The sequence below is a fragment of the Mastigoproctus giganteus genome, chromosome 8 (genome assembly GCF_048544385.1).
Source record: "Mastigoproctus giganteus isolate SK-2022 chromosome 8, ASM4854438v1, whole genome shotgun sequence".
Lineage (NCBI taxonomy): Eukaryota > Metazoa > Arthropoda > Arachnida > Uropygi > Thelyphonidae > Mastigoproctus > Mastigoproctus giganteus.
Genome location: NC_143582.1, coordinates 229,226,166 through 229,249,926, shown reverse-complemented (window position 1 = coordinate 229,249,926; position 23,761 = coordinate 229,226,166). Strand labels below are relative to the sequence as shown.

At 38.2% G+C, this 23,761-nt stretch overlaps 1 protein-coding gene across 1 annotated transcript in view; it reads left to right on the top strand.

The window, feature by feature from the left end:
* Positions 1-23,761, top strand: part of LOC150082404 (gamma-glutamyl hydrolase-like) — a 58,794-nt gene that overhangs the window by 758 nt on the left and 34,275 nt on the right. Inside the window, exons 2-3 of the mRNA XM_090380510.1 lie at positions 7,385-7,496; positions 12,546-12,596. Coding sequence (XP_090236636.1) covers positions 7,385-7,496; positions 12,546-12,596 — 163 coding nt within the window. The remainder of the gene's footprint in view (positions 1-7,384; positions 7,497-12,545; positions 12,597-23,761) is intronic.

Sequence of the window (23,761 nt, the reverse complement as noted above, 5' to 3'; positions counted from 1 at the left end):
TAGGTGGCAGTGATCACAGTGTACTGATGTGGGATTTACCTAAAAATATAATTACCATCAGGGGTAAAGGAAAGGGTTTTTGCTTCCATAAAGGTGAGTACAGTGGTCTCAGACAGTTTTTAAATTCTGTATAGTGGGATCAACTGACGATGTTAACAACAGGAAAGTCTAAGTGGGAAGCATTCAAGGAATTAATCGTTGATGCCACTAAAAGTTTCATACCTATTAAGAAATATTGTTCAAGGTTTAGGCCTAAATGGTTATCAAATGAACTAATGAGACTCATGACAGAGAAGAAAAATGCATGGGATGCATATAAATTATCAAGCGACTCAGAAGCATACGGCAGATATAAGCTAGTCTGTAATCAGATCACAAAGGAGGTTAGGCAGGCGAAGGCAGATTACGAGAAATCTATGGCAAAAGATGCTAAGAAAAACAGCAAGAATTTCTTTACTTATATAAACTCTAAAAGGAAGGGGATGAATCTGATTGGTCCACTTGATATCGATGATGGTTCGACTGTTGATGATCCTGCTCAGATAGCAAACAAACTGAATGAGTATTTTTCATTTACATTCACACATGAGGAGTTATTAAGGTTTGAAAATGGCAGAAGGTTATCAAATTGTAGCAGGGTGCTTAATGATTTTGTAATAACTGAGAGCAAAGTGGAGGAGAAATTGTTGAAGTTAAACATAAGAAAAGCACCTGGGGTGGATGGGATCTATCCAGTTATATTAAAGGAGGCAGCAAAGCAACTAAGCAAACCCTTAGCCATAATTATGAGATCATCCTTGGACTCAGGGGAGGTCCCCACAGACTGGAGATGTGTAAATTATCATTAGTAGAGATGCTGCAAGAAACATATGATGATGCAAGAAAGCAAGCTTATGCAGCATCAACCAAAAAAAAAAAAAAACCCACTTACACTTCACCCCTCCGTTCGTTCGAAATACCTGTCCAGTTGAGCCTTAAATTTATTTAGGCTATGAACTTCCACAACGGGATGGAAGTCTGTTCCACCAACCAACTACCCGCTGGCTCAAGACAAATTTCCGCACGTCTATCCTGCATCTGTCTTTCCTCAATTTGAATTTATGCCCTCTCAGGTGATTATTCTGAGCAAGAGGAAGAATCCCATCAGCATTGAGCATGCTCAAACCATTCAAGGCTTTATACATCTCTATCAGATCACCTCGCTGGTGCCTAGTCTCCAGACACTGTAATTTGCAAAACTTAAGCCTTTCTTCGTAAGAGCACCCCTTTGTTCCATTCACTAATCTTGTTTCCCTTCTCTGTACTCGTTCCAGCATCTCTACATCCTTCTTGAAATGAGGCCTCCAGACCTGTATACAGTACTCTAGGTGTGGCCTGACCGTTGCCTTATATAAGGGAATAATCACCTCCTTATCCCTGCTAGAATGTATCCCCAATTCACAAAGGGGGATCGAAGGGTGATAAGAGTAATTATAGACCAGTTAGTTTAACTTCTGTTCTGGGTAAAATAATGCAATCACTGGTTAAAGATGTATTGCAGGATCATCTAGACAAGACTCTAGCAATAATTTAAACACAGCATGGATTTGTTAAGGGAAAGTTTTGTCTGACAAATTTGATAGGATATTATGATGTGGTTACAAAGGAACTGGATGCAAAAAATAATTTTGATATCATATATTTGGATTTCAGGAAAGCTTTTGACACTGTTGCACATGGAAGACCATTGTACAAATTGGAGCAGAATGGTATTAAGGGTAAGTTGCTACAATGGATAAAAGGATGGTTGAGTGGGAGAAGACAGAGGGAGGTAATCAATGGGTGCTGCTCTTCATGGACTAATGTTATTAGTGGAGTCCCACAGGGTTCGGTGTTGGTTACTCTGTTGTTTTGTATATTTATTAATGATATTGATGAAGGTATATCAGGCTTAATGTCGAAGTTTGCAGATGATACAAAGGTTGGCAGGGTTGTTAATGACAGTAATGGCAGTGTGCTACTGCAACAGGATCTAGATAATTTGGGCAGATGGGCTAAGAAGTGGCAACTTTGACAAATGCAAAGTACTGCATAGAAGTAACCCCAGAGAAACGTATCAACTGTGTGGTACTACACTTAAGGTGGTAGAAAATGAAAAAGACCTGGAAGTAATTGTGCAGTCAGATATGAAGTTTTCTGAGCAATGCAGACAGGCTTCCAGGGCAGGTCATGGGGTTTTGTCAATGATATATAGGAATTTTGCTAGCAGGGAAAAGGAGGTGATTGTCCCCTCTGTATAAGGCAATGGTCAGGCCACGCCTTGATTACTGCGTACAGGTCTGGAGGCCTCATTTTAGGAAGGATGTAGATTTGCTTGAGCGTGTACAGAGAAGGGCAACAAGATTGGTGAGGGGAATGAAGGGATCCTCTTATCAAGAGAGGCTTAAGTTCTGCAAATTGCAGTGGCTGGAGACTAGGCACCTGCGCGATGATCTGATTGTGGGGTATAAGGCCTTGAATGGGTTGAGCACACTGAATTCTGATGGGATCTGTCCACTTGTTCAGATTACGAACCTAAGGGGGCATAAATTCAAATTAAGAAAGGACAGATGTAGAATATATGTGCAGAAATTTGCCTTTAGCCAGCGGGTGGTTAATTGCTGGAACAAACTTCCATCTGTCGTTGTGGAAGTTCATAGGTTAAATAAATTTAAGGAGGAACTGGATGGGCATTTGGAGGGAATGGCGTGATTTTTTTTGGCTGATGCTGCATAAGCTCATACAGTTGCTTTCTTGCATCACATGCCACTACTACTACGTGCAGTAGTGACTTCTGCAAGCTTTCAGGAACTGAAAATTCAAAGTGGTACTCTTTGGTAGTTGGCCAAGTGCTTGTAGTGGCTGACGCCAGACTTTTGTTTCTTCCTTTACCATTATGAGGCTTATAGATTAATTTATAAAAAAAACCTACAGGCATGCTTTAATCTTAGGGGGAAAAAAAATCCTGTGAGCTTTTAAGCGACTATGTATAATAGCATGTTTTCACAACAAGCTCAGCCAGTTATTTTTAAGATTGGCTGAGGCCTAATAAAAATGAAATAATTATGATATAGAGCTACATCATGAAATAATCATGTTGTAGCTCCTCTAATTGGCCTGTACTTGTCTGCACTGCCTTGACTTTCTCCCGCCATTGTCAACTTTCAGTGATGCCATACATTGTTATAGTTATTATTATTATTAGTTACATGGTGCCAGAATGCCTGAAGCTTATGCTGCAACAGCCAAAAAAAAAAAAAAAAAAAAAAAAAAATCCCAAGTTACCCTGAGAGAGAGAGAGAGTCAAAAGTAGAAGGAAATCGCCAAGAAATGGAAGAATGATGATATCCAGCTCAGGACCTTGGTTGTGCTAAGCCCATACTCACCAGGTGTGAGTTCCTGGGGATGCTGAATATTAGTAACAAATAACACAAGAAAGCAAGCTCATCAGCAAAAAAAAACCCTATCCATTCACTCCAAAAGTTTAGCCAGTTTTTCCTTGAATCTATTTTAGCTATCAACTTCCACAATGACAGATGGAAGTTTGTTCCAGCAATCAACCACAAGCTGGCTAAAGGCAAATTTCTGCAACTGGCCTTCCTCAGTTTGATTGTGTGCCCCCTCATGCTTGTGGTCTCAGCAAGAGGAAGAATCCCATCAGCATTGGGTTGCTCAAACCATTGAAAGCTTTATAAACCTGAATCAGATCACTCCACAGGTGCCTAGTCTCCAGACCCTGCAATTTGCAGGACTTAAGCCTTTCTTTGTAAGAGCACTCCTTTGTTCCCCCCATCACTCTCATTGCCCTTCTCTGTACTTGTTCCAGCAATTCCACAACCTTCCTAAAATGCCTCAAGACCAGTATTCAAGGTGCGACCTGACCATAGCCTTATACAAAGGGATAATCACCTCCTTATCCCCACTAGCAAAGTTCCTGTATATCATTGACAAGATTACCCTGGCAGTCTGTTTGCACTGCTCTGAAAATTTCATATCTGACGACACAATTACCCGCAAGTCTTTTTCATTCTCCACTACCCTGAGTGTAGTACTGCACAATTACTGGGTTTTCTGCTACCCATGTAATAATTTCTTAAATTTGTTCAAAATACCCAATGGCACAACATCAGTTGGAAATTTGTTCAAACAATTTGTTCAAATGTGTGGAAGTTTGCCTTCAGCCTGTAGGCTGAAGGCAAACTTGCACACATGTTCTGTAACCATCATTCCTAAATTTGAATTTGTCTCCCCTTGTGTGTAGTTCAGTCAACAGGAAGAATGTCATTAGCATTAAGCTTGTTCAACCCATTGTGACAACAGGAAGAATGTCATTAGCATTAAGCTTGTTCAGTCCATTGTGTCTAGTCTCCAGATGCTGCAATTTGAAGAACTGAAGCCTTTCCTCATAAGAGCATCCATTTGTTGCTCCCACAAGCCTGGTTCCCTTCTTTTCACCTGCTCCAACAGATCCACATATTTTTACAAATGAGACTTTTAGACATGTATGCAGTACTCAAGATGTGGCATGTCCCTACTGGCAAAATCTAGGATAAATACAACATAAAAACATAAAATAGTTATGCTGTTTATTATAAAAATGCCTTGGTGGGTGGTATTCTTACTATTCATGTGATGTTTTGGGGTAGAATTTTTCTTGGCATGATCTATGCATTTTTACAAGAGCTACTAATGATATTAAGAGTAGGAGACCGGCAGAATTACTTAACAAGTATAGATCACTGTTTAAAAAAAAGCCATGAATTAGGGTTGAATTTGAAAGTGTCTGCAATTCTGCACAGACACGATAGGAGGGAGTATGTGATGAGAGCCTTGTCGATCAATTCGACCCTAGAAAGATTGTGCAAGGCTCAAGGGGTAGAATTTTTTTCAGCCTGGTCTGTACTTGTTAACAAGAGAGACGGCTTCTACAGGGTGCACTTAAATAGAGAGGGTGCAAGAATATTGCTGATGCTATCGAGGCAGTGTTAGGTGGGTTGAAAAACTGCTAGCTTGGGGGGGGGGGGGATAACAAGGACTAATCGATTAACAGTAGCCGCTGGCAGAGGTGAAAGTGATTCTTGCACTGCTTCTATTGCAATGAGCAGCATCCTGGAAAACAAGATGCAGGGTATTTCAGAGACTGCTGGGAGTCATTGCGATACAAGTAAACACATGGGTTGTGTTAGGGTAGTTAAAAATAGGAACAGGTGCATGTATACTTGCGTGTACACTAATGCTAGGAGTTTGGTAAATAAATTTGATGAATTTCAGGTATTGCTCAAAACATCAAAGGCAGATATTGTTAGGATATCAGAGACGTGGTGTCACACAGATATTATTATTATTAGCCATATGGCGCAAGGAAGCCTGAGGCTTATGCTGCATTAACCAAAACAAAATTTCCGAGTTACCCTGAGAGAGAGAGAGCAAAACAGAGTCAGAAGTAGAAAGGAATCACCAAGAAAGAGAAGAATGATGGACTGAAGAATGAGGACCCTGGGTGTGCCAAGCCCATACTTACCAGATGTGAGCCCCTGGATTAATATAAGGAATGCAGAACTGGAATTTGTGGAGTATAATGTGAACAGAAAGGATAGACAGGATAGGAAGAGAGGAGGCGTTATGTTGCACATGGAAGACTGCTGCACAAATTGGAGCAGTGTGGCATTGGAGGCAAATTGCTGCTGTGGATAAAGGGATGGTTGAGGGGGAGAAGACAGAGAATGGTAATCAATGGACACTGCTCGTCGTGGACTAATATTATTAGTGGAGTCCCTCAAGGCTCAGTGTTGGGTCCATTATTGTTTTCTGTATTTATAAATAATATTGATGATGGTATATCAAGCTTAATGTAGAAGTTTGCAGACGATACAAAGGTAGGCAGGGTTGTCAAGGACACTACTGACACTATGCTGCTGCAACAGGATTTGGAAAGGTTGAGCAGATGGGCTTTGAGAGGTGGCAAATGAAGTTTAACATTGACAAATGTAAAGTACTATATATGGGAAACAGTAACCCCAGAGCAACGTACCAACTCTGTGGTACTACAATGACAGTGGTAAAGAATGAAAAGGACCTTGGAGTAATTGTGCAGGCAGATATGAAGTTTTCTGAGCAGTGCAGACGGGCTGCAAGACTACCTCATGGTGTCTTGTCAATGATATACAGGAATTTTTTTAGCAGGGATAAGGAGGTGATTATTCCCTTGTATAAGGCAATGGTCAAGCCACACCTTGAGTACTGTATACAGGTCTGGAGGCCTCATTTCAAGAAGGATGTAGAGCTGCCTGAATGAGTATAGAGAAGGGCAACAAGATTAGTGAATTCAACAAAGGGTTGCTCTTACAATGAAAGGCTTAAGTTTTGCAAATTACAGTGTCTGGAGACTAGGCACCGGCGAGGTGATCTGATAGTGGTGTATAAAGGCTTGAATCCCATCAGCATGCTCTGCATTGAGCATGCTGATGGGATTCTTCCTCTTGCTCAGAATAATCACCTGAGAGGGCATAAATCCAAATTGAGGAAAGACAGATGTAGGATAGATGTGTGGAAATTTGCCTTTAGCCAGCGGGTAATTGGTTGGTGGAACAGACTTCCATCCCCTGTTGTGGAAGTTGATAGCCTAAATAAATTTAAGGCTCAGCTGCACAGGTATTTCGAATGAACGGAGGAGTGAAGTGGAAGGTTTTTTTTGGCTGATGCTGCATAAACTGGCTTTCTTGCATCATATGCCTCTATTAATGCTAATGCTAACTCTTTCTGCATCATTAGCATTAGTAGAGGCATATGATGCAAGAAAGCAAGCTTATGCAGCATCAACCAAAAAAATAAATAAACATCCCATTTCACCCCTCCATTCATTCCAAATTCCTGTCCAGCTCAGGCTTAAATTTACTTAGGTTGTCAACTTCCACAACAAAATATGGAAATTTGTTCCACCAATCAACCACCAGCTGGCTAAAGGCAAATTTAGCCAGGGCTGAATTGATCAACAAGGCTCTCATCATATACTTACTCCTATTGTGTCTGGGCAGAATTGCAGACACTTTCACATTCAACCCTAACTTGCAACTTTTTTTCAACATTGACCTGTACTTGTTGAGTAAATCTGTAGATAGAATTGTTAAGGGTTAGGATGAAATGGCAATTATATTCTTTTTTTTCTTAGATATGTTTCTGAGTTGGAATAATATCCCTTTTTGTTACGTATCAAAAGTGAGTAAGGATTATATATTTTCTAATTTCAGGTTCATACGTGATGCTTCCATTTATGATCTTTATTATATGACATTTACCTTCCACATGAGCAGTTTTATATTTCAATGGTATTTGAATAATCATTATCTAATTTATGTGTTGTATTTAGGTATTGTTGCCCAGGAAACATATGGAAGCCTTGCCCACTATGGAGATAGTTATATTGCTGCATCTTATGTTAAATATATAGAGTCAGCTGGTGCTCGAGTTGTGCCTGTTTTGTAAGTAATTGATGATCATAATTTTAATATTTGTTATTCTTTTAGTCAGTATTTTATTAAATTTATAGGGTATTAATTTATAAGATTTTTTTCTGTGTTAATTACACTAGCCAACATGATTTTTACCTCCAAAAACTTAAATGCTGTTTTTATCCAATTTTTATGCGTAGATTTCAAAAATCACCACATCACAGTTATTAAATTTAGAAGGAGTTACGTTTTACCAAATTATGCCAGTTTTCCATAATCTAGCCAGTAATGTTATACTGATTTATTTTAACAGATATAAGCTAATTCTCTTAATTTTAGCAATTGATTCTGGCCTCGGTTTTCTTGTGATAAACATAATCAGACTTCTACCTATGGTTCTTAGGTTCGAATTCCGATCAATTTACTATTTGAAGAGAGCACACTTAGCATTTTTGGTAAGGATTTTTGTAGGCTGTGCCAAGGCTTTTCAAGTATTAACTGATTGTGACGTGTTCTCAGGGTTGTATCGTCTCCTCCAAACATGTAATAGAATGTATAATATTTGTTTACACTTGTATTACAAACTTGAATTATACGAATATATCCCTTTATTTTGATATTAAACATTGGTACAACTTTTTATGTAGACATGATAGAGACTTTTTATAGTGATTTTGGAATCAGAGAATTATTTCCTCCAGAATCACATATTTTCATTGCAGAGGTATGACAAAAAATATTTTTTATTGGCTAGTGTATCTTATTTATGCATCATATTGTGTTCATTCTCATTATCAGGATATGTTTTAATCCTCAACATAAAGTAATGGGGCTGTCCGTCTAGTATATGTGGACCATTTCAAATATTTTCGCAAGAACAACTGTGTGAAAATGCTGAGGGTGGGTGGGCATACTCTTTGGAATCTGGTGGAAGGCGTAAGGATTTATCTAGGGACTGTGAAATTATCTTAGGATTTTCAGCCTGCAAAATGGCAAGCAATTAACAATAAAAAAAAAAAAAAAAAACAATCTAAAAGTGATAAATCAGTGATTTTATATTTTGTAAATATTCCTTTGTTCTATTTGTTGTTTTAAGCCTATATAGCATTAGCAGAGGCATATGATGCAAGAAAGCAAGCTTATGCAGCATCAGCCAGAAAAAAAAAACTTCCACTTCACGCCTCAGTTCGTTCGAAATACCTGTCCAGCTGAGCCTTAAATTTATTTAGGCTATCAACTTCCACAACAAGGGATGGAAGTCTGTTCCACCAACCAACTACCCGCTGGCTAAAGGCAAATTTCGGGACATCTATTCTACATCTGTCTTTCCTCAATTTGAATTTATGCCCTCTCAGGTGATTATTCTGAGCAAGAGGCAGAATCCCATCAGCATTGAGCATGCTCAAACCATTCAAGGCTTTATCAGATCACCTCGCCGGCGCCTAGTCTCCAGACACTGTAATTTGCAAAACTTAAGCCTTTCTTCGTAAGAGCAACTCTTTATTCCATTCACTAACCTTGTTCCCTTCTCTGTACTCGTTCCAGCAGCTCTACATCCTTCTTGAAATGAGGCCTCCAGACCTGTATACAGTACACACTTATTGCTCTGCACAATAATCACCAGGTCCTTTTCATTCTCTACCACTGTCAGTGTAGTACCACAGAGTTGATACGTTGCTCTGGGGTTGCTGTTTCCCATATGTAGTACTTTACATTTGTCAATGTTAAACTTCATTTGCCACCTCTCAGCCCATCTGCTCAACCTTTCCAGATCCTGTTGCAGCAGCACACCGTCAGTAGTGTCCTTAACAACCCTGCCAACCTTTGTATCGTCTGCAAACTTGGACATTAAGCTTGATATACCATCATCAATATTATTTATAAATACAGAAAACAATAATGGACCCAACACTGAACGCTGAGGGACTCCACTAATAATATTAGTCCACGATGAGCAGTGTCCATTGATTACCACTCTCTGTCTTCTCCCCCTCAACCACCCCTTTATCCATAGCAGCAATTTGCCTCCAATGCCACACTGCTCCAATTTGTGCAGCAGTCTTCCATGTGCAACAGTATCAAAAGCCTTTCTAAGATCCAAGTATATAATATCAAAGTTATTCCCTGCATCCAGTTCTTTTGTGACTGCATCAAAGTATCCAATCAAATTGGTCAAGCAAGACTTCCCTTTAACAAAACCATGCTGTGTCCAAGCTATAACTGAAGTCTTGTCTAGATGATCCTGCAGTGCTTCTTTAACCAGTGCCTCCATTAATTTTCTGGGAAGAGAAGTTGAACTCACAGGTCTATAATTACTTGTGTCAGCCTTTGATCCTCCTTTGTGAATTGGGGTCACATTTGCACATCTCCAGTCCATGGGTACCTCCCCTGAGTCCAAGGAAGCTCTCATAATTATGGCTAAGGGTTTGCTTACATCCTTTGCTGCCTCCTTTAATATAACTGGATAGATCCCATCCACCCCAGGTGCCTTTCTTGTGTTTATCTTCAACAATTTCTCCTCCACTTTACTCTCAGTTATTACAAGATTATCTAGCTTACTGCCAGAGTTGAATACACCTCTGGCATTCCCCTCATTGAATAACTCCTCATATGTGAATGTCGATGCAAAATATTAATTTAGTTTGTTAGCTACCTGAGCAGGATCATCAACAGTTGACCCATCGATATCAAGTGGACCAATCTGATTCATCCGCTTCCTTCTAGAGTTTACATAAATAAAGAACTGTTTGCTGTTTTTCTTTGCATCCCTTGCCAAAGATTTCTCGTAATCTGCCTTCGCCTGCCTAATCTCCTTTGTAACTTGGTTACAGATCAACTTATATCTATCATAGGCTTCTGTGTCATGTGTTAATTTATATGTATCCCAAGCATTTTTCTTTGCCATATGTCTCATTAGTTCATCTGATATCCATTTAGGCCTAAACCTTGAACAATATTTCTTAGTTGGTATGTAATTTTACAATTATGTAATTGTTAGAATATATTTTTATATATTCTAACTTTAACTCCACCTTCTTTTATTTCTTTTTGTTTATTAGCCTATTAACTTCTCCAGCCTCTTAGTCACTAGTAGCACCACTCCTGCCTCGTGGTGGGGCCAGAAGTCTGAAAGGAAAAAGTACTCCTTTCAGGATGAATATGAGCAATAATGGATTGACAAACCAGTCATCTGGATCTAATGATCAGACTGGATATCATTGGTAGCAAGATGGTCCTAATCCATTGCTGCCAAAGAAAGATATGAACCAGCCTCCTTCTCCACTCTTTCTGGTTTTACACTCTTTAAGAGAACAACCTAATCCCAGGGCTCACATTGTGATTATGGGCTTGGCACATCCAGGGTCCTGAGCTGGATACCATCATTCTTCTCTTCCTTGGCGATTCCCTTGTAATTCATTCTCATTCTCTCTCTCTCTCTCTGGCTAATAATAATAATAACCTGTTCGTAAACTTTTTTTCTTTGTCGTACAGTGATGCATATAGCTGGTCCATCAAAAATGGTCTGTTGTTTGAAATGAGATTACCTACTTATAGAAACAACAAATCATTGACACATCCAGAACTATGTCTTAAAATAACAGTATTTGGTAGGATTCCATTAAAATCACTCCTCCCCATGGCACTTTAAATATATTAAAGGGAGATCATTGTGGAATGACCCCTGTTTGAATGGGACCTCCTGAACAGCTCTGAAGAATAAATTGCACAAAAAGTAAACACCAAAATGTCATTCAAGCTAAAAGAATCCTTATTTAAAAAGGGGCACTTACAACTTTACTCTGCGTTTCTTCATTGTATATAAATAGCATTGTATATAAATTGTATATAAATAGCCCAGCTATAAATAGTACTTCTTATATAACTTTTAATGATGACCGCTGCCTTTTCTTCTTATCAAAGAAAAAAAATATATATATATTGATACTGTTCTTCAATTGTTTACTTTGATACAAATGTATATAGCAAATATGGCTCCCAGTGGCACAGAATGTAATTTGGCTGTGATTTTTAATGTTGAAAAAAGCACTTGATATTTTCCTCATTTGTATGATAAAATTTCAGAATATTATGCAGGTGCATTGCCAAACAACAATACTGCCATAATGTTTTCATTTTAATTTTTCTTCTTGAATGGTTTTATTTTTTTACAAAGTGAATTTTGAAACTTTTCCGATAAAAAAAGTTCGAAATCATATCATTAAATTCTAATTTAGGAGAAACCTCCATTCTGCATAAAAATACATACAATAAAAAAGAAGGCAGTCACAGTTAACTGGGTAGGAAAACTATATACTATTGTAGGTGTCAATTTATACCCATTGTGTGTTAGCATATACTAGTAAATTAATAAGAGGAGTTTACCTCAATATAGTACGTGGAACACTTCCGTATGATACCCTCCAGAAATTCAAATGGAAAAAACGAAAAAATCGAAAACTTACCGGTACATTAAAGTAAAATATAAATAATTAAATAATCAATTTAACACAATTCAAAATCAATTTAAAACAATTAAAATTCAAATTAACGCAATTAAAAGAATCTAACGAAAATATTCAAAACGATTTTCGTTAGATTCTTTTAATTGCGTTAATTTGAATTTTAATTGTTTTAAATTGATTTTGAATTGTGTTAAATTGATTATTTAATTATTTATATTTTACTTTAATTATTTAATTATTTATATTTTACTTTAATTATTTAATTATTTATATTTTACTTTAATGTACCGGTAAGTTTTCGATTTTTTCGTTTTTTCCGTTTTAATTTCTGGAGGGTATCATACGGAAGTGTTCCACGTACTATATTGAGGTAAACTCCTCTTATTAATTTACTAATATTGTTATCAACGTAGAACATATTGAGTATTACAGCTCTGATTCATATATCTAGTTAGCATATACTGTAAATAACCTTAATGTGACAGCTTTATTTTTGCTTAGAATCCCAAAAAATTATTTAGCCACCTCTATGTGTAGACTAATTTTTGAATTAATGTATTAAATAATTAATTAAAATGGTATATTATTTATTCATACTATATATTTTTTTTATCAGTGTGCAGGAAAAAAGGAATTACTATGAACATATCTTTAATTCTGTGAATGGGTAAGTTTAAAAATGATAGATAAATTGAGCCTTTTCTGTATGGTGGAATCTATTAATTATTTTAATTGTTTATAAACAGTTAAATTTAATTGCTGACATGAAATGACAGCAGTCACTAATGAAATAGTTTTTGAAATTCTAATTAAGAGGCTGGCTCAGTCTTTTTTGAGTCTTTTTGAAAGTGAACTATTGTTGGAAAGGTTAGATAAGCTGTGATACCAAGTAAGATGACAGGAACTTGAATTTATGATGCTGTAAAACTTTCATACACTGACAGCCACAATTCTGTCCAAAACAACCTTTCAAAAAGGCAGTGAATGTAAATATTGAGGCTTTTGTTTATTTAAAAAAAAACAACATTTTTTAAAAAAAAATTTAGGAACTTTGCTTTATTCTTAAGTTAAATTGTTAAAGGTCAACTGGATAGTTACCTATGTGAGGAGGGAAGTGCATAATTTTTTTTTGGCCAGTTCAGCAAAAGCCTGTGAAAGCCTGTGACTTCCTTGCACTATATGGCTAATACTAAATATGGATAATCCTTAGGCAAACCATCCTTTCATAATGTAATTTTATTCTTTGAATATCAAATATTTGTTGACAACTAACAAATTAAAAATTTGTACTATGATTATAGCTTCATTAGTGAGTGATTATTAATAAATTCAAGGAATACATAGTGGTTTCTTAGTGGATCTTTTAGAAGCCTGCAGACCACAGGTTTGAAATTGCTGGATTGGTACTAAGAAAGATTTTTAGAAAAAGGGCAAATTAATAAAAAATAGTATGGTAGATTAAAGTGTGTATTGGGGAATGTGAACACTATTCTCCTTGATACTGTAACTATTCAAGTCTTTGAATAGTGCCAACTTCAGGTAAAGGAGATATGGATATGTTAATGGATATCTAGCCAACAGTTTATTGTAAAATGCATGGGGTTTTTGGGATGATGATATGAGTGTAAAGTGAACATATCATCAATTCCATGCTCAGAAGAACAAATTTGAATAGTTATGTAAGAAAGAATGTTTTTTCCTCCTCCTCTCAAAAAATAATATCAAGTATAGAAGAGAGATGAAATGAGGCTGAATTGTTCAGTATTTTTTAGATTAGGGTACTACAGTAGGTAGACAGTATATTAAGGTCATCGTGAAAGAGTTTCACCAAATATCAGTATCTACCTGTTTCTAATATTCTTTTAGTCTCAGAGGCGGGGGGAACTAAGAGAATATTAGAAACATACATAATACTAATATTTTTTATTATTATTAAATCGATTTATTAAAGTAGCAAGTGTTTGCTTTCATCTCTTATACACAGCCGACTGGCTAGAAGGGTGTACAAAAATAAAAAAATTACAATTATTTACAATATAAGAAGGGTGTACAAAAATGCAAGAATTAGAATTATTTACAGTCTTTACAATATTGTTCACAAAATGCAATTATTGACAAGATTATAATATTATTATTATCATCATTAGCTATATGGTGCAAGGAAGTCTAAGGCTTTTGCTGCGCCAGCCAAAAAAAAAAAAATTCACCCAGAGAGAGAGAGAGAGAAAGAGAGAGAGAGAGAAGGGAAATCACCAAAAAAGAGAAGAATGATGATATCCAGCTGAGGACCCTGGGTGTGCCAGGCCCATACTCACCAGATGTGAGCCCCTGGGTTAATATAGTTCAAATAAGCTGTGCATTTCAGAGAGGCTTTTCACTCTGTAATGCTTGCTTTTGGAGTATTTTACAGGGTTTATTGCCAATGAATTGAAAAAGTTGACTACGTTGTTAGGGAAAAATTCTTCAGACAGCACAGGCTGAATAGTATAGAATGTAATGGTAGGTAGGGGTTGTCATTACTGTGTCCAGCTCATGGAGTAGAGATAAGTCCTCAAAGACTGGAGGCGTCAATCACACAGGTAAGCATCTGAGAAAGAAGAAGAATATTCCTGGATGCAATGTGAACTCTCCAGGGAGTAATATTTAAGTTGGTATATATAAACAGTAATGGAGATAGTGAATGCATTGCCCAGACCCTGTTCGTCCATCACATTACCCAGTATTTGACTACCAGGAATCTGTTTATGTACGATGTCGGGGCAGAAGACCAGATTGGCGATGCATATGGTGCGATAGATTGTAGGCATTGCTGGACTACATCGACCCCGTTCAATAACCCCGTCAGCTATTGTCGAATTGCCCATATTGCAGAGAAAGTGTTCGATTTAATGGTCATAAAATGGGTCTGAAAAGTGAGGCCCTCGTCCCAAGTGATGCCGAAGTCACTGTGAGACTTCACTTTCCTTATCTGTAATCTGTTGTGATAGTTTGTGATGTCTTTTTTGTAAAGGTAATTTGAGCCGATTTTGATATGTTTAGTTCCAGACCTTTTTGCAGTAGATAGGCTACAAGGCTGTCGATCAGGATGGAGCCTCACTGATTTATCAGGCGAGTTTGTTCAGCGTCTTTAGATGTTATGTATAATTTGAGGTCGTCTACATATGATGAGAAATCAGTGTACCTTGCGAGGAAAGGTTCAAGGGCTGCGACGAACCATAAACCGGACAGGACACCTCCCTGCGGTACTCCCCACGTTATAACATGCTCCTGTTTGAAGGATTTATGGCTGATGATGAGTTGTTTTGGTGTAAGGATGAGGTTGATGGCTTTTAGCAGGCTTCCTGTAATGCCAAAGTATTTTTCCAGGATGTAGATGAGAGCGGGAATTGAGAGCTTATCATAAGCAGATGAAATATCAAGGAAGATGACATCCAGCTGAGATTTACTGTTGAGAGCAGTTTGAATTTTAAACAGGGTGTCTAGTAAGTTTGTATATGTAGGTCTTTTGGGGACCACGGTATGCAGATGTTTGGGTCTATGAGAGAAGCATTGTTCGATCAGTGCTGATAAGATAGTTTTCTCAAACACTTTTAATAGAGTGCAGCCCACCGAGATCGGTCTGAAGTCCTTAGGTTCCTTAGGGTTTCTTCTTTTGGGTATGGGTTGTATGTACCCTGTAGTGGTTCCATATTGTCGGGATTGATCCAGAATTTAATATCTGATTAAAGATTGACAGAAGGGGCTCCACAATGAAGGCACTACACACTTTAACCATTAATAGAGGCAAGCCATAAAAGCAATTGTAGATTTATTGGGAAGTCTATTGATGGTATTTATAAGGTGTTGTTTTATTAGAGTTATAGTTAAAAGGGGCTGTCTGGAGTGCATGATGAAATCACTTAGGTTTGGGGGTTATGGGTCTGATGGCACCTCATTGAAAGTCAAAGATACCCATTCCTGAAATACCATCTCATCGATATGGAAATGTTTGTTGCATTTGGATGTAATACGTTTGGAGTGCTTTTTTCTGTTCATTACCTTCTAGCTGCCAGATTGTGTTTCTTTCACACATAAGGAAGGTTGCCCGCTCTTTCTTGTACATCTGGTAGTCAGCTGAGTTATGGCACTTTTTCCATATTTTGAAAGTTTTTTGTTTCCTCTTGAATGCTTCTCTGACTTCAGCATTGAACCATGTATTGGATCTATTAGAGAATTTTAATTGCTTGGACGCTCCTTGGGAGGTAAATTTAAGTAGCTGGTTAGCCAGGCTAGATATAGCAATGTCTATTGATTCTTGCTGTAGATCCTTCCAGTTTATTTCTGTGAGACATGCAAGGTTGTATGAAAGTCATACAACCTTGTGATCTCTGGGTTTAAGTATTTTATGGAGAATACTGTTTTGTTCATCACCTCATTCTGGAAAGCTTCACCTGCGTTTGAGTTTTTAGTAACGTTGAACTCAAACATGATGGGAGAGTGATAGAACGGAAGCTGTGGTGTTCAGTGGTCAGACCAAAGTGTGGGAGATTGCGGAATAATAGATACAGCATCTGGTTTCCCCCTGGTAGAAGGTGTAGTTTGGTGAACTAAGCCAGATGTGCTAATGACTGATATGACATCTTCAGTGGCCTCATCATGTCTAGGCATAGGCATGTTAAAATTGCCTATAATGAAAGTGGGGATATTGGGGGCTAGGTTGGCTACTATCCATGCCATCAGTTCACTTAATGAATCTTCTATGTGGTTGGGGGTAGATATATAAGACAAATTTGGAGTTGTATGGCATCCTTTCTTAATGTAGCACATAGGGCTTCGAAGTTATCTGATTTGGTCACCTGAAATCTGGACTGCTTGAAACTGGATGAGTACAGTAGCGCAACACCTCCACCATGTCTACTATCCCTGGAATTATGAAGGCTGAGGTAATCGAGAGGCTGACATATGACATCCAGTTGCCTTCTGTGAGATAATCAGGTTTCAGTCAAGCAGATGAGCTGATATTCATCTAGAAACATGATGGTTTGTAGAGAGTGTAGTTTAATGCTGATACTGCGTACACTTTGGTAGAAGCATTTAAGGGGAGATATTGAGACAGGTTGGTATACGACTGACATTGGTTGGTATCCCTGTGTTATTGTTGATCTCATGTGGTAGGATGTGGAAGAGTTCCATTATTTGTACATTTTTATTAGAGTTCCTGGAGGCCAAGTGCTGGTATCTAGCATTTTTAGTTCATTCTGTTTGTCACAATTGTGAAAGAGCCATAGGGGGGATATCTTGTTTTCACAGGTCACACAGCCACCTTGATCCCTATTTGTTCCTGAAAGAATTTAGATATATTTGCACCGGTTGTGGATGGTACAAGTCTTGATATGAAGATTTTCGATTTTGTTTGGATGGATGTTATATTGTATATTTTCTCCAATATGTTGGATTGGTTGACTGGTTTGGCTTTTTTGGGGCATGCTGGTGATGTTTCTTGAGTGGGACTACCCCTCTGGACTACCAATCTATTTACAAAACTATTTTGGTGAGAAGTTGGATCACTGGCCGTTTAATGTCACTTCCAAAGGGGAATTAGGTTGCGATCATTTGAAGGATGACTGCTGGGAGACAATATCTGCATAAGTGGGTTTTTCATTGGTGTCACCACTTATGCTTGAGTATAGGTATGAAGTATTTTGAGAAGCCTCATTGTGAGAAATGGCTACTTCATATATAATTGATATTGCACCTAGGTTCATAAGGGTGCTCTGATACAGGTAACTGACTCATATCGATGGGAGTAGGCAGGTCGCTGTGATTTAATTAGTTAGAGATTGTTTTTCTTTAGTACTGCTGGTTTGCGATTTAGCGGGTTGCTTCATACTTTGTTGAGGACGGCCTCCGTAGCCGAGTGGGCAGGAGCGGGAGTGCAGTAGCACACGCTCTTTGAGTAGACCGGGGTTCAAGCCCCTGATTGCTGAATATGGTCGATCTGCCAACCCGCACTGGACCAGTGTGGCAGATTATGGTCCATTTCCCTCAGCATGAATTGTTGAGGAGGCTTCCACCCTGCAGTGGGTTGATAATGGCTGCACTTTACTTTTTACTTTTTTTCATACTTTGTTGATCATCACGATGTGCTTGTACCATGTATTCATTTGGTGTAGCTCCTTTGCCATTTTGGAGGTTTTCTTTTATGATAGAAGGCTGGTTCACAACGGTGAACTTATTTCTAATTACTTGTGCCTTGAGTTGTAATTCTTTAAGTAGAATTGAGTTTCGAGCTTTAATTTGCTTAATCTCATTAATAAGAGTATTCAGCTGACTGTTTATGAGAATCACATAATCATTACTTATCTGCGGACAGTTTTCCCCATGCATCAAAGTTGTTACCGTATGGCAACATTTTGTGGCTGAGGTAGCTATGTCATGTATAGCTCCTTCAGGGTGGCGTGCAACTTCCATGTGATGCAACAAAGAAGTGGAGGCAGTGCCGTCATCTGTGGGAGAATGATTGTCGTCCCCAGCGATTTGTACCTGCTGATTGTAATTTCTGGTGTGATGCTTCCGCTAGGGTATTGTAGGATAGCTTTTTTTTCCTGTGCAGATGATATAGTTTCAGTTGATGTGGAAGGTAACTCATTACGTTGGGAAGGTACCCTTAATCCACTGTTGAGGGGCTCATTGTCAGGTATTTCCTTGCATGAAAAACACAAAAAATTGCGTCTCTGTTACTTATTCATCTTTTTTAGGTCAATTTTGAGACATGACCCACAAAAGGTAGAGCAGCATGTAACACAGATAATGCATAGATCGGTGTTTAATTTGCATAGTTTACATTCAGCTATAGTAAAGACTTCATTCAACTCAGTTATGTTTGGATATCTGATGGAAAAAATGCTCATGTTTTTGAAGGTTTAATAGGCTAAATTGATGGTATTTAGTTCAGCGAGCTTGTTACCGCCCTTAGGAATGCAGTTAATCTGTTTGCGGGGGACACGAATCTCCGGGGATTGGTGATTGACGCGTATCACTAGGGCAACTGACCTTGATCTATAGCTGGCAGCGGTAAGCGGTGTTGGTCAGTGATAATACAGCTTGTTAGTGTCTGCTTATGAGATTCTGCAATATGAAAAAAACTGCAAATAATAAATACCTGGGAGCCTTGGTCATCTTAAAGTTGGTGTCTTGCTCTTCAGAGTCGCTTGAGGAGCATAACAACACCAAAATCACTATATAAACCTAGGTAAAACTATGTTAATATTCATGATTATTGAGAGCAACACACACATACGTGACCATATTGTCCAGCGCCACCTACTGGAATATCTTGATGAAATTTCATATTTAATGAAACTCTCACAGGTCATTGATTTTGAACCACAAGGATGGTTCAATAAACATCCATATTTGGCTTCATTGCCATATAGGACACCTGGTAACAAAATTTGACACCAGACCCATATTTATTAGTTGCCTGAGGGAGACACATCTTCAACCGATGTACAATTATGGAATCCGTTTTTGTAGAAAACTTTGGTTGTCCATACAGTCATTACTCATCTCGGAAATTACTGCATCATCATCATCTTCAGGAAAATGCAGGTCATAGAAAAAGGAGCCCAGGGATGAAAAGAGGAAGAAATCTAAAGGGATGAGGTCAGCGGAATATGATAGGTGCAGAAAAATGTTTAAAGATACATTGGTTTGCCTCCACCTGCCGGTATGTGAATTGTGTGCAGTAGCACACTTTTTAGTCAACATTCCTTACCAGTGGACATAAGGTTGGAGAAAAATGTTGGATCCTTTTGAAGATTATTGGTAACAACCACTTCATGCATGCCTCTGAAAGTAACATAATATTTCTACTGTTTGGAACATTCTTTGGTTTCAGTGTCAAAATGATGAGTTGAGGAGTCCTCCAGGACTAGTTTTCAATCTGTCCCTTATCACATGGCCAAAAGTTGCTCTGCACAGTTTTCTCTACATCTTCTGGAAATGCAACAGATTTCAAGGGATCAATAAGATAAAAACCATATGCTCATATGGTATTATATAATGTTATAATATATGGTATTATATAATGTTTTTCAGAGAGGCAATACTCATACATCTCATAAGTTACTCCTTTCTTCTCCAGTTTTTGGTACTTCCTGGAACGTCTAGATCACAAACATTGGTATTGAGCAGTACTATTGGGACCCAGTTGTACTGTTTGATACCACTTAGTTGGATCAGTTGAATAAATTCTTCCTTGAATTTATTCAACTGATCCACTTTCACAACAACAGATGGATGCCTGTTCCAACAATCAACCACCTACTGGCTGAGGGTAAACTTCTGCATATCTATCCTGCAACCATCCTTCCTAAACTTGAATTTATACTCCCTCCTCATATGTAGTTTCAGCAAGTGGAAGAATACCATTAACATTCAGCTTACTCAATCCATTCAAGGTTTTAAACACCTCAATCAGATCTCCCACAGGTGTCTACTCTCGAGACGCTGCAGTTTGCAGAACTGAAGCCTTTCTAGGTAAGAGCATCCTTTTGTTCCTTTCAATAGTCTAGTTGCCCTTCTCTGCATCTGTTCCAGCAGATCTACATTCTTCCTGAAGTGAGGCCTCCAGACCTGTATACAGTACTCAAGATGGTGCCAAACTATGGCCTTATACAAAGGGCCTCCTTATAGCAAACTTTCTGTATATCATTGACAAAGCCCCATGAGGTGTCCTGGCAGCTTGTCTGCACTGCTCAGAGAATTTCATGTCTGACTGCACAATTACTCCCAGATCTTTTTCATTCTTCACTACCATGAGTGTACTATCATACAGTTGATAAGTTACTCTTTGGTTACTGCTACCCATATGTAGTACCTTACATTTGTCAATGTTAAACCTCAATTGCCATTTTTCAGTCCATCGACTCACCCTGATGACTGTTGTTAGCTATCTGCCAACCTTTGTATCATTGGCAAACTTAAACATTAAGCCTTATTATTATTATTATTAGCCATATGGTGCAAGGAAGCCTGAGGCTTATGCTGCACCTGCCAAAAAACATTCCTGAGTTACCCAGAGAGAGAGAGAGAGAGAGAGAAGTAGAAAGGAATCACCAAGGAAGAGGAGGATGATGATATCCAGCTCAGGCCCCTGGGTGTGCCAAGCCCATACTCACCAGATGTGAGCCCCTGGGTTATATACCTTCATCAATATCATTGATAAATATTGAAAACAGTAAACAGTAAGTTGTAATTTACAAAATCACTAGTTAAATTTAAAAATGAGGTAATGTATGTGACAAGGACTATTTAAACTGTTTGTAAAACAATTTTTAATTGGTTAATTAATACTGTAAAAATTTTGTGTCTGGCACTTATAATATGCTCCTAGGTATTAATGCATAAGGAAGTAAAGGGGGATAAAAAACATGATGTGAGTAATTACAGACCTGTTATCTTAATGTTTGTTTCAAGGAAAATAATGGAATCACTGGTAAAGAAGTAATGCAGGACCAGATTGCTGGAACAAACTTCCATCTGTCATTGTAGAGGTTGATAGCTTAAATAGATTCAAGGCAGAACTTAACAAACATTTGGAGTGAGTGGATGGGTGAAATAAGGGGTTTTTTTTTTCTTTTTTGGCTGATGCTATATAAGCTTGCTTTCTTGCATCATGTGCCTTTGCTAATGCTAATTTAGACAGCCATGCAATTATATGGAAATCACAGCATGGATTTGTCAAAGGGGTGGCTGGTCTAACCAACCTGATAGGTTGCTATGATGCAGTGATCAATGAACTGAATGCAAAAAAATAATTTTGACATATATACTTTGATTTCAGGCAGGCTTTTGATATTGCTGTACAAACTGGAGCAATATGGCATTAAGGGCAAGTTACTGTTATGGATAAAGGGATGGTTGAGTGGGAGAAGTCAGAGAGTGGTTATCAGTGGGCACTGCTCTTTGTGGACTAATGTTAGTGGAGGTCCCAAGGGTTAAGTGCTGGGTCCATTGTTGTTTTCAGTATTTATCAGTGATATTGAGGAAGGTATATTAGTATTAGTAATGGCCGCATGGTGCAAGAAAGCCTATGGCTTATGCTGCACCGGCCAAAAAAAAAAACCTGAATAAAACAATGATAAAAAAAAAAAATAATAATAATTAATAAAAGAAAAGGAAATTAAACCTATCATCCTATGTGTTTCCCTCACCTGAAGGTACTATCCAGATGACCTTTGAATTTCCCCAAACTGTTAGCCTCTACCACCCATGTAGGCAACTTATTCCAGTAATTTATAAGTCACTGGCTAAAATAAAACTTCCTGCAGTCCAATCTAAACATTTCCTCCCGTAACTTGAATTTATGTCCCCTAGCTCTAGCATTATTTATAATATTGAAACTTTCATCCTCATTCATTTTACTGATGCCTCTCAGAGCCTTAAACACCTCAGTCAAATCTCCTCTAAGGTGTCAAGTTTCCAAACTCTGCAACCGACATATTCGAAGTCTTTCTTCATAAGGACGCCTTTTTGCCGATCTCAACAGGAATTTATGAATTTATGTCCCCTAGTTCTAGCATTATTTATAATATTGAAAATTTCGTCCTCATTCATTTTACTGATGCCTCTCAGAGCCTTAAACACCTCAGTCAAATCTCCTCTAAGGTGTCAAGTTTCCAAACTCTGCAACCGACATATTCGAAGTCTTTCTTCATAAGGACGCCTTTTTGCCGATCTCACCAGGCGAGTTACCCGTCTTTGTACGCTTTCAAGAAGCTTGATGTCTGTCTTTCTTCAGGTGCAGTCTCCATACTTGAACACAGTATTCCAAGTGTGGTCTAACAAAAGCCTTATATAATGGGATTATCATGTCCCTATCTCTACTTGCAAAAGTTCGATAGATCATTGATAGGACACCATGGGCCTTCCTTGCAACCTGTTTACAATGCTCATAGAATTTCATGTCTGACCGTATCGTAACACCCAAGTCCCTTTCCTCCAGTACTGGGTTTAGTTGAACTCCACCAGGTGAATAAGTTATTTTGGGATTACTGTTTCCCAGGTGTAATACCTTACACTTTGTTGGATTAAAGCATAGCTGCCATTTTTCTGACCATTCCTGAAGCCTATCTAGGTCTCTCTGAAGAAGCTCAGCTTGACAGTGATCATTAACTACTCTACCGACCAAATTTAACATCATCTGCAAATTTAGACATCATGCCCTCTATCCCTTCATTGATGTTGTTTATGAAAATTAAAAACAACAATGGTCCTAATACTGATCCTTGGGGAACCCCACTTCTTACATCAACCTAATCTGAGGAATAGCCATTTATCACAACCCTCTGCCTCCTGCCCTGAAGCCAGCCTGCTATTCATCTAAGGATTTTCCCAGTGATTCCAACCTATTCCAGCTTATGTGGGACTGAGTGAAAAGCTTTGCTGAAATCTAAATAAACAATGTCGAAATTATTCCCTAAATCCAGCTCGTGAGCGACCCTTTCAAAATATCGAACCAGATTTGTTAAACATGATTTTCCCTTTAAAAAACCATGCTGAGTATCCTTGAGAATTTCAGTTCTATCCAAATGATCCTGAATTCCACGCTTGATCATTGCCTCCATGATTTTCCCTACCACTAAAGTCAGACTGACAGGTCGATAATTTCCTACTTCACCCTTGGAGCCACCATTATGTACGGAAGATACATTGGCACGTTTCCAATCCAACAGAATCTCCCCAGAGTCTAGTGATGCTCGCATAATTAGCCTCAATGGTTCAGTGCACTCACTTGCTGCCTCCCTTAAGATTATAAAGTATATTCCATCAACTCTGCAGTATATTTTA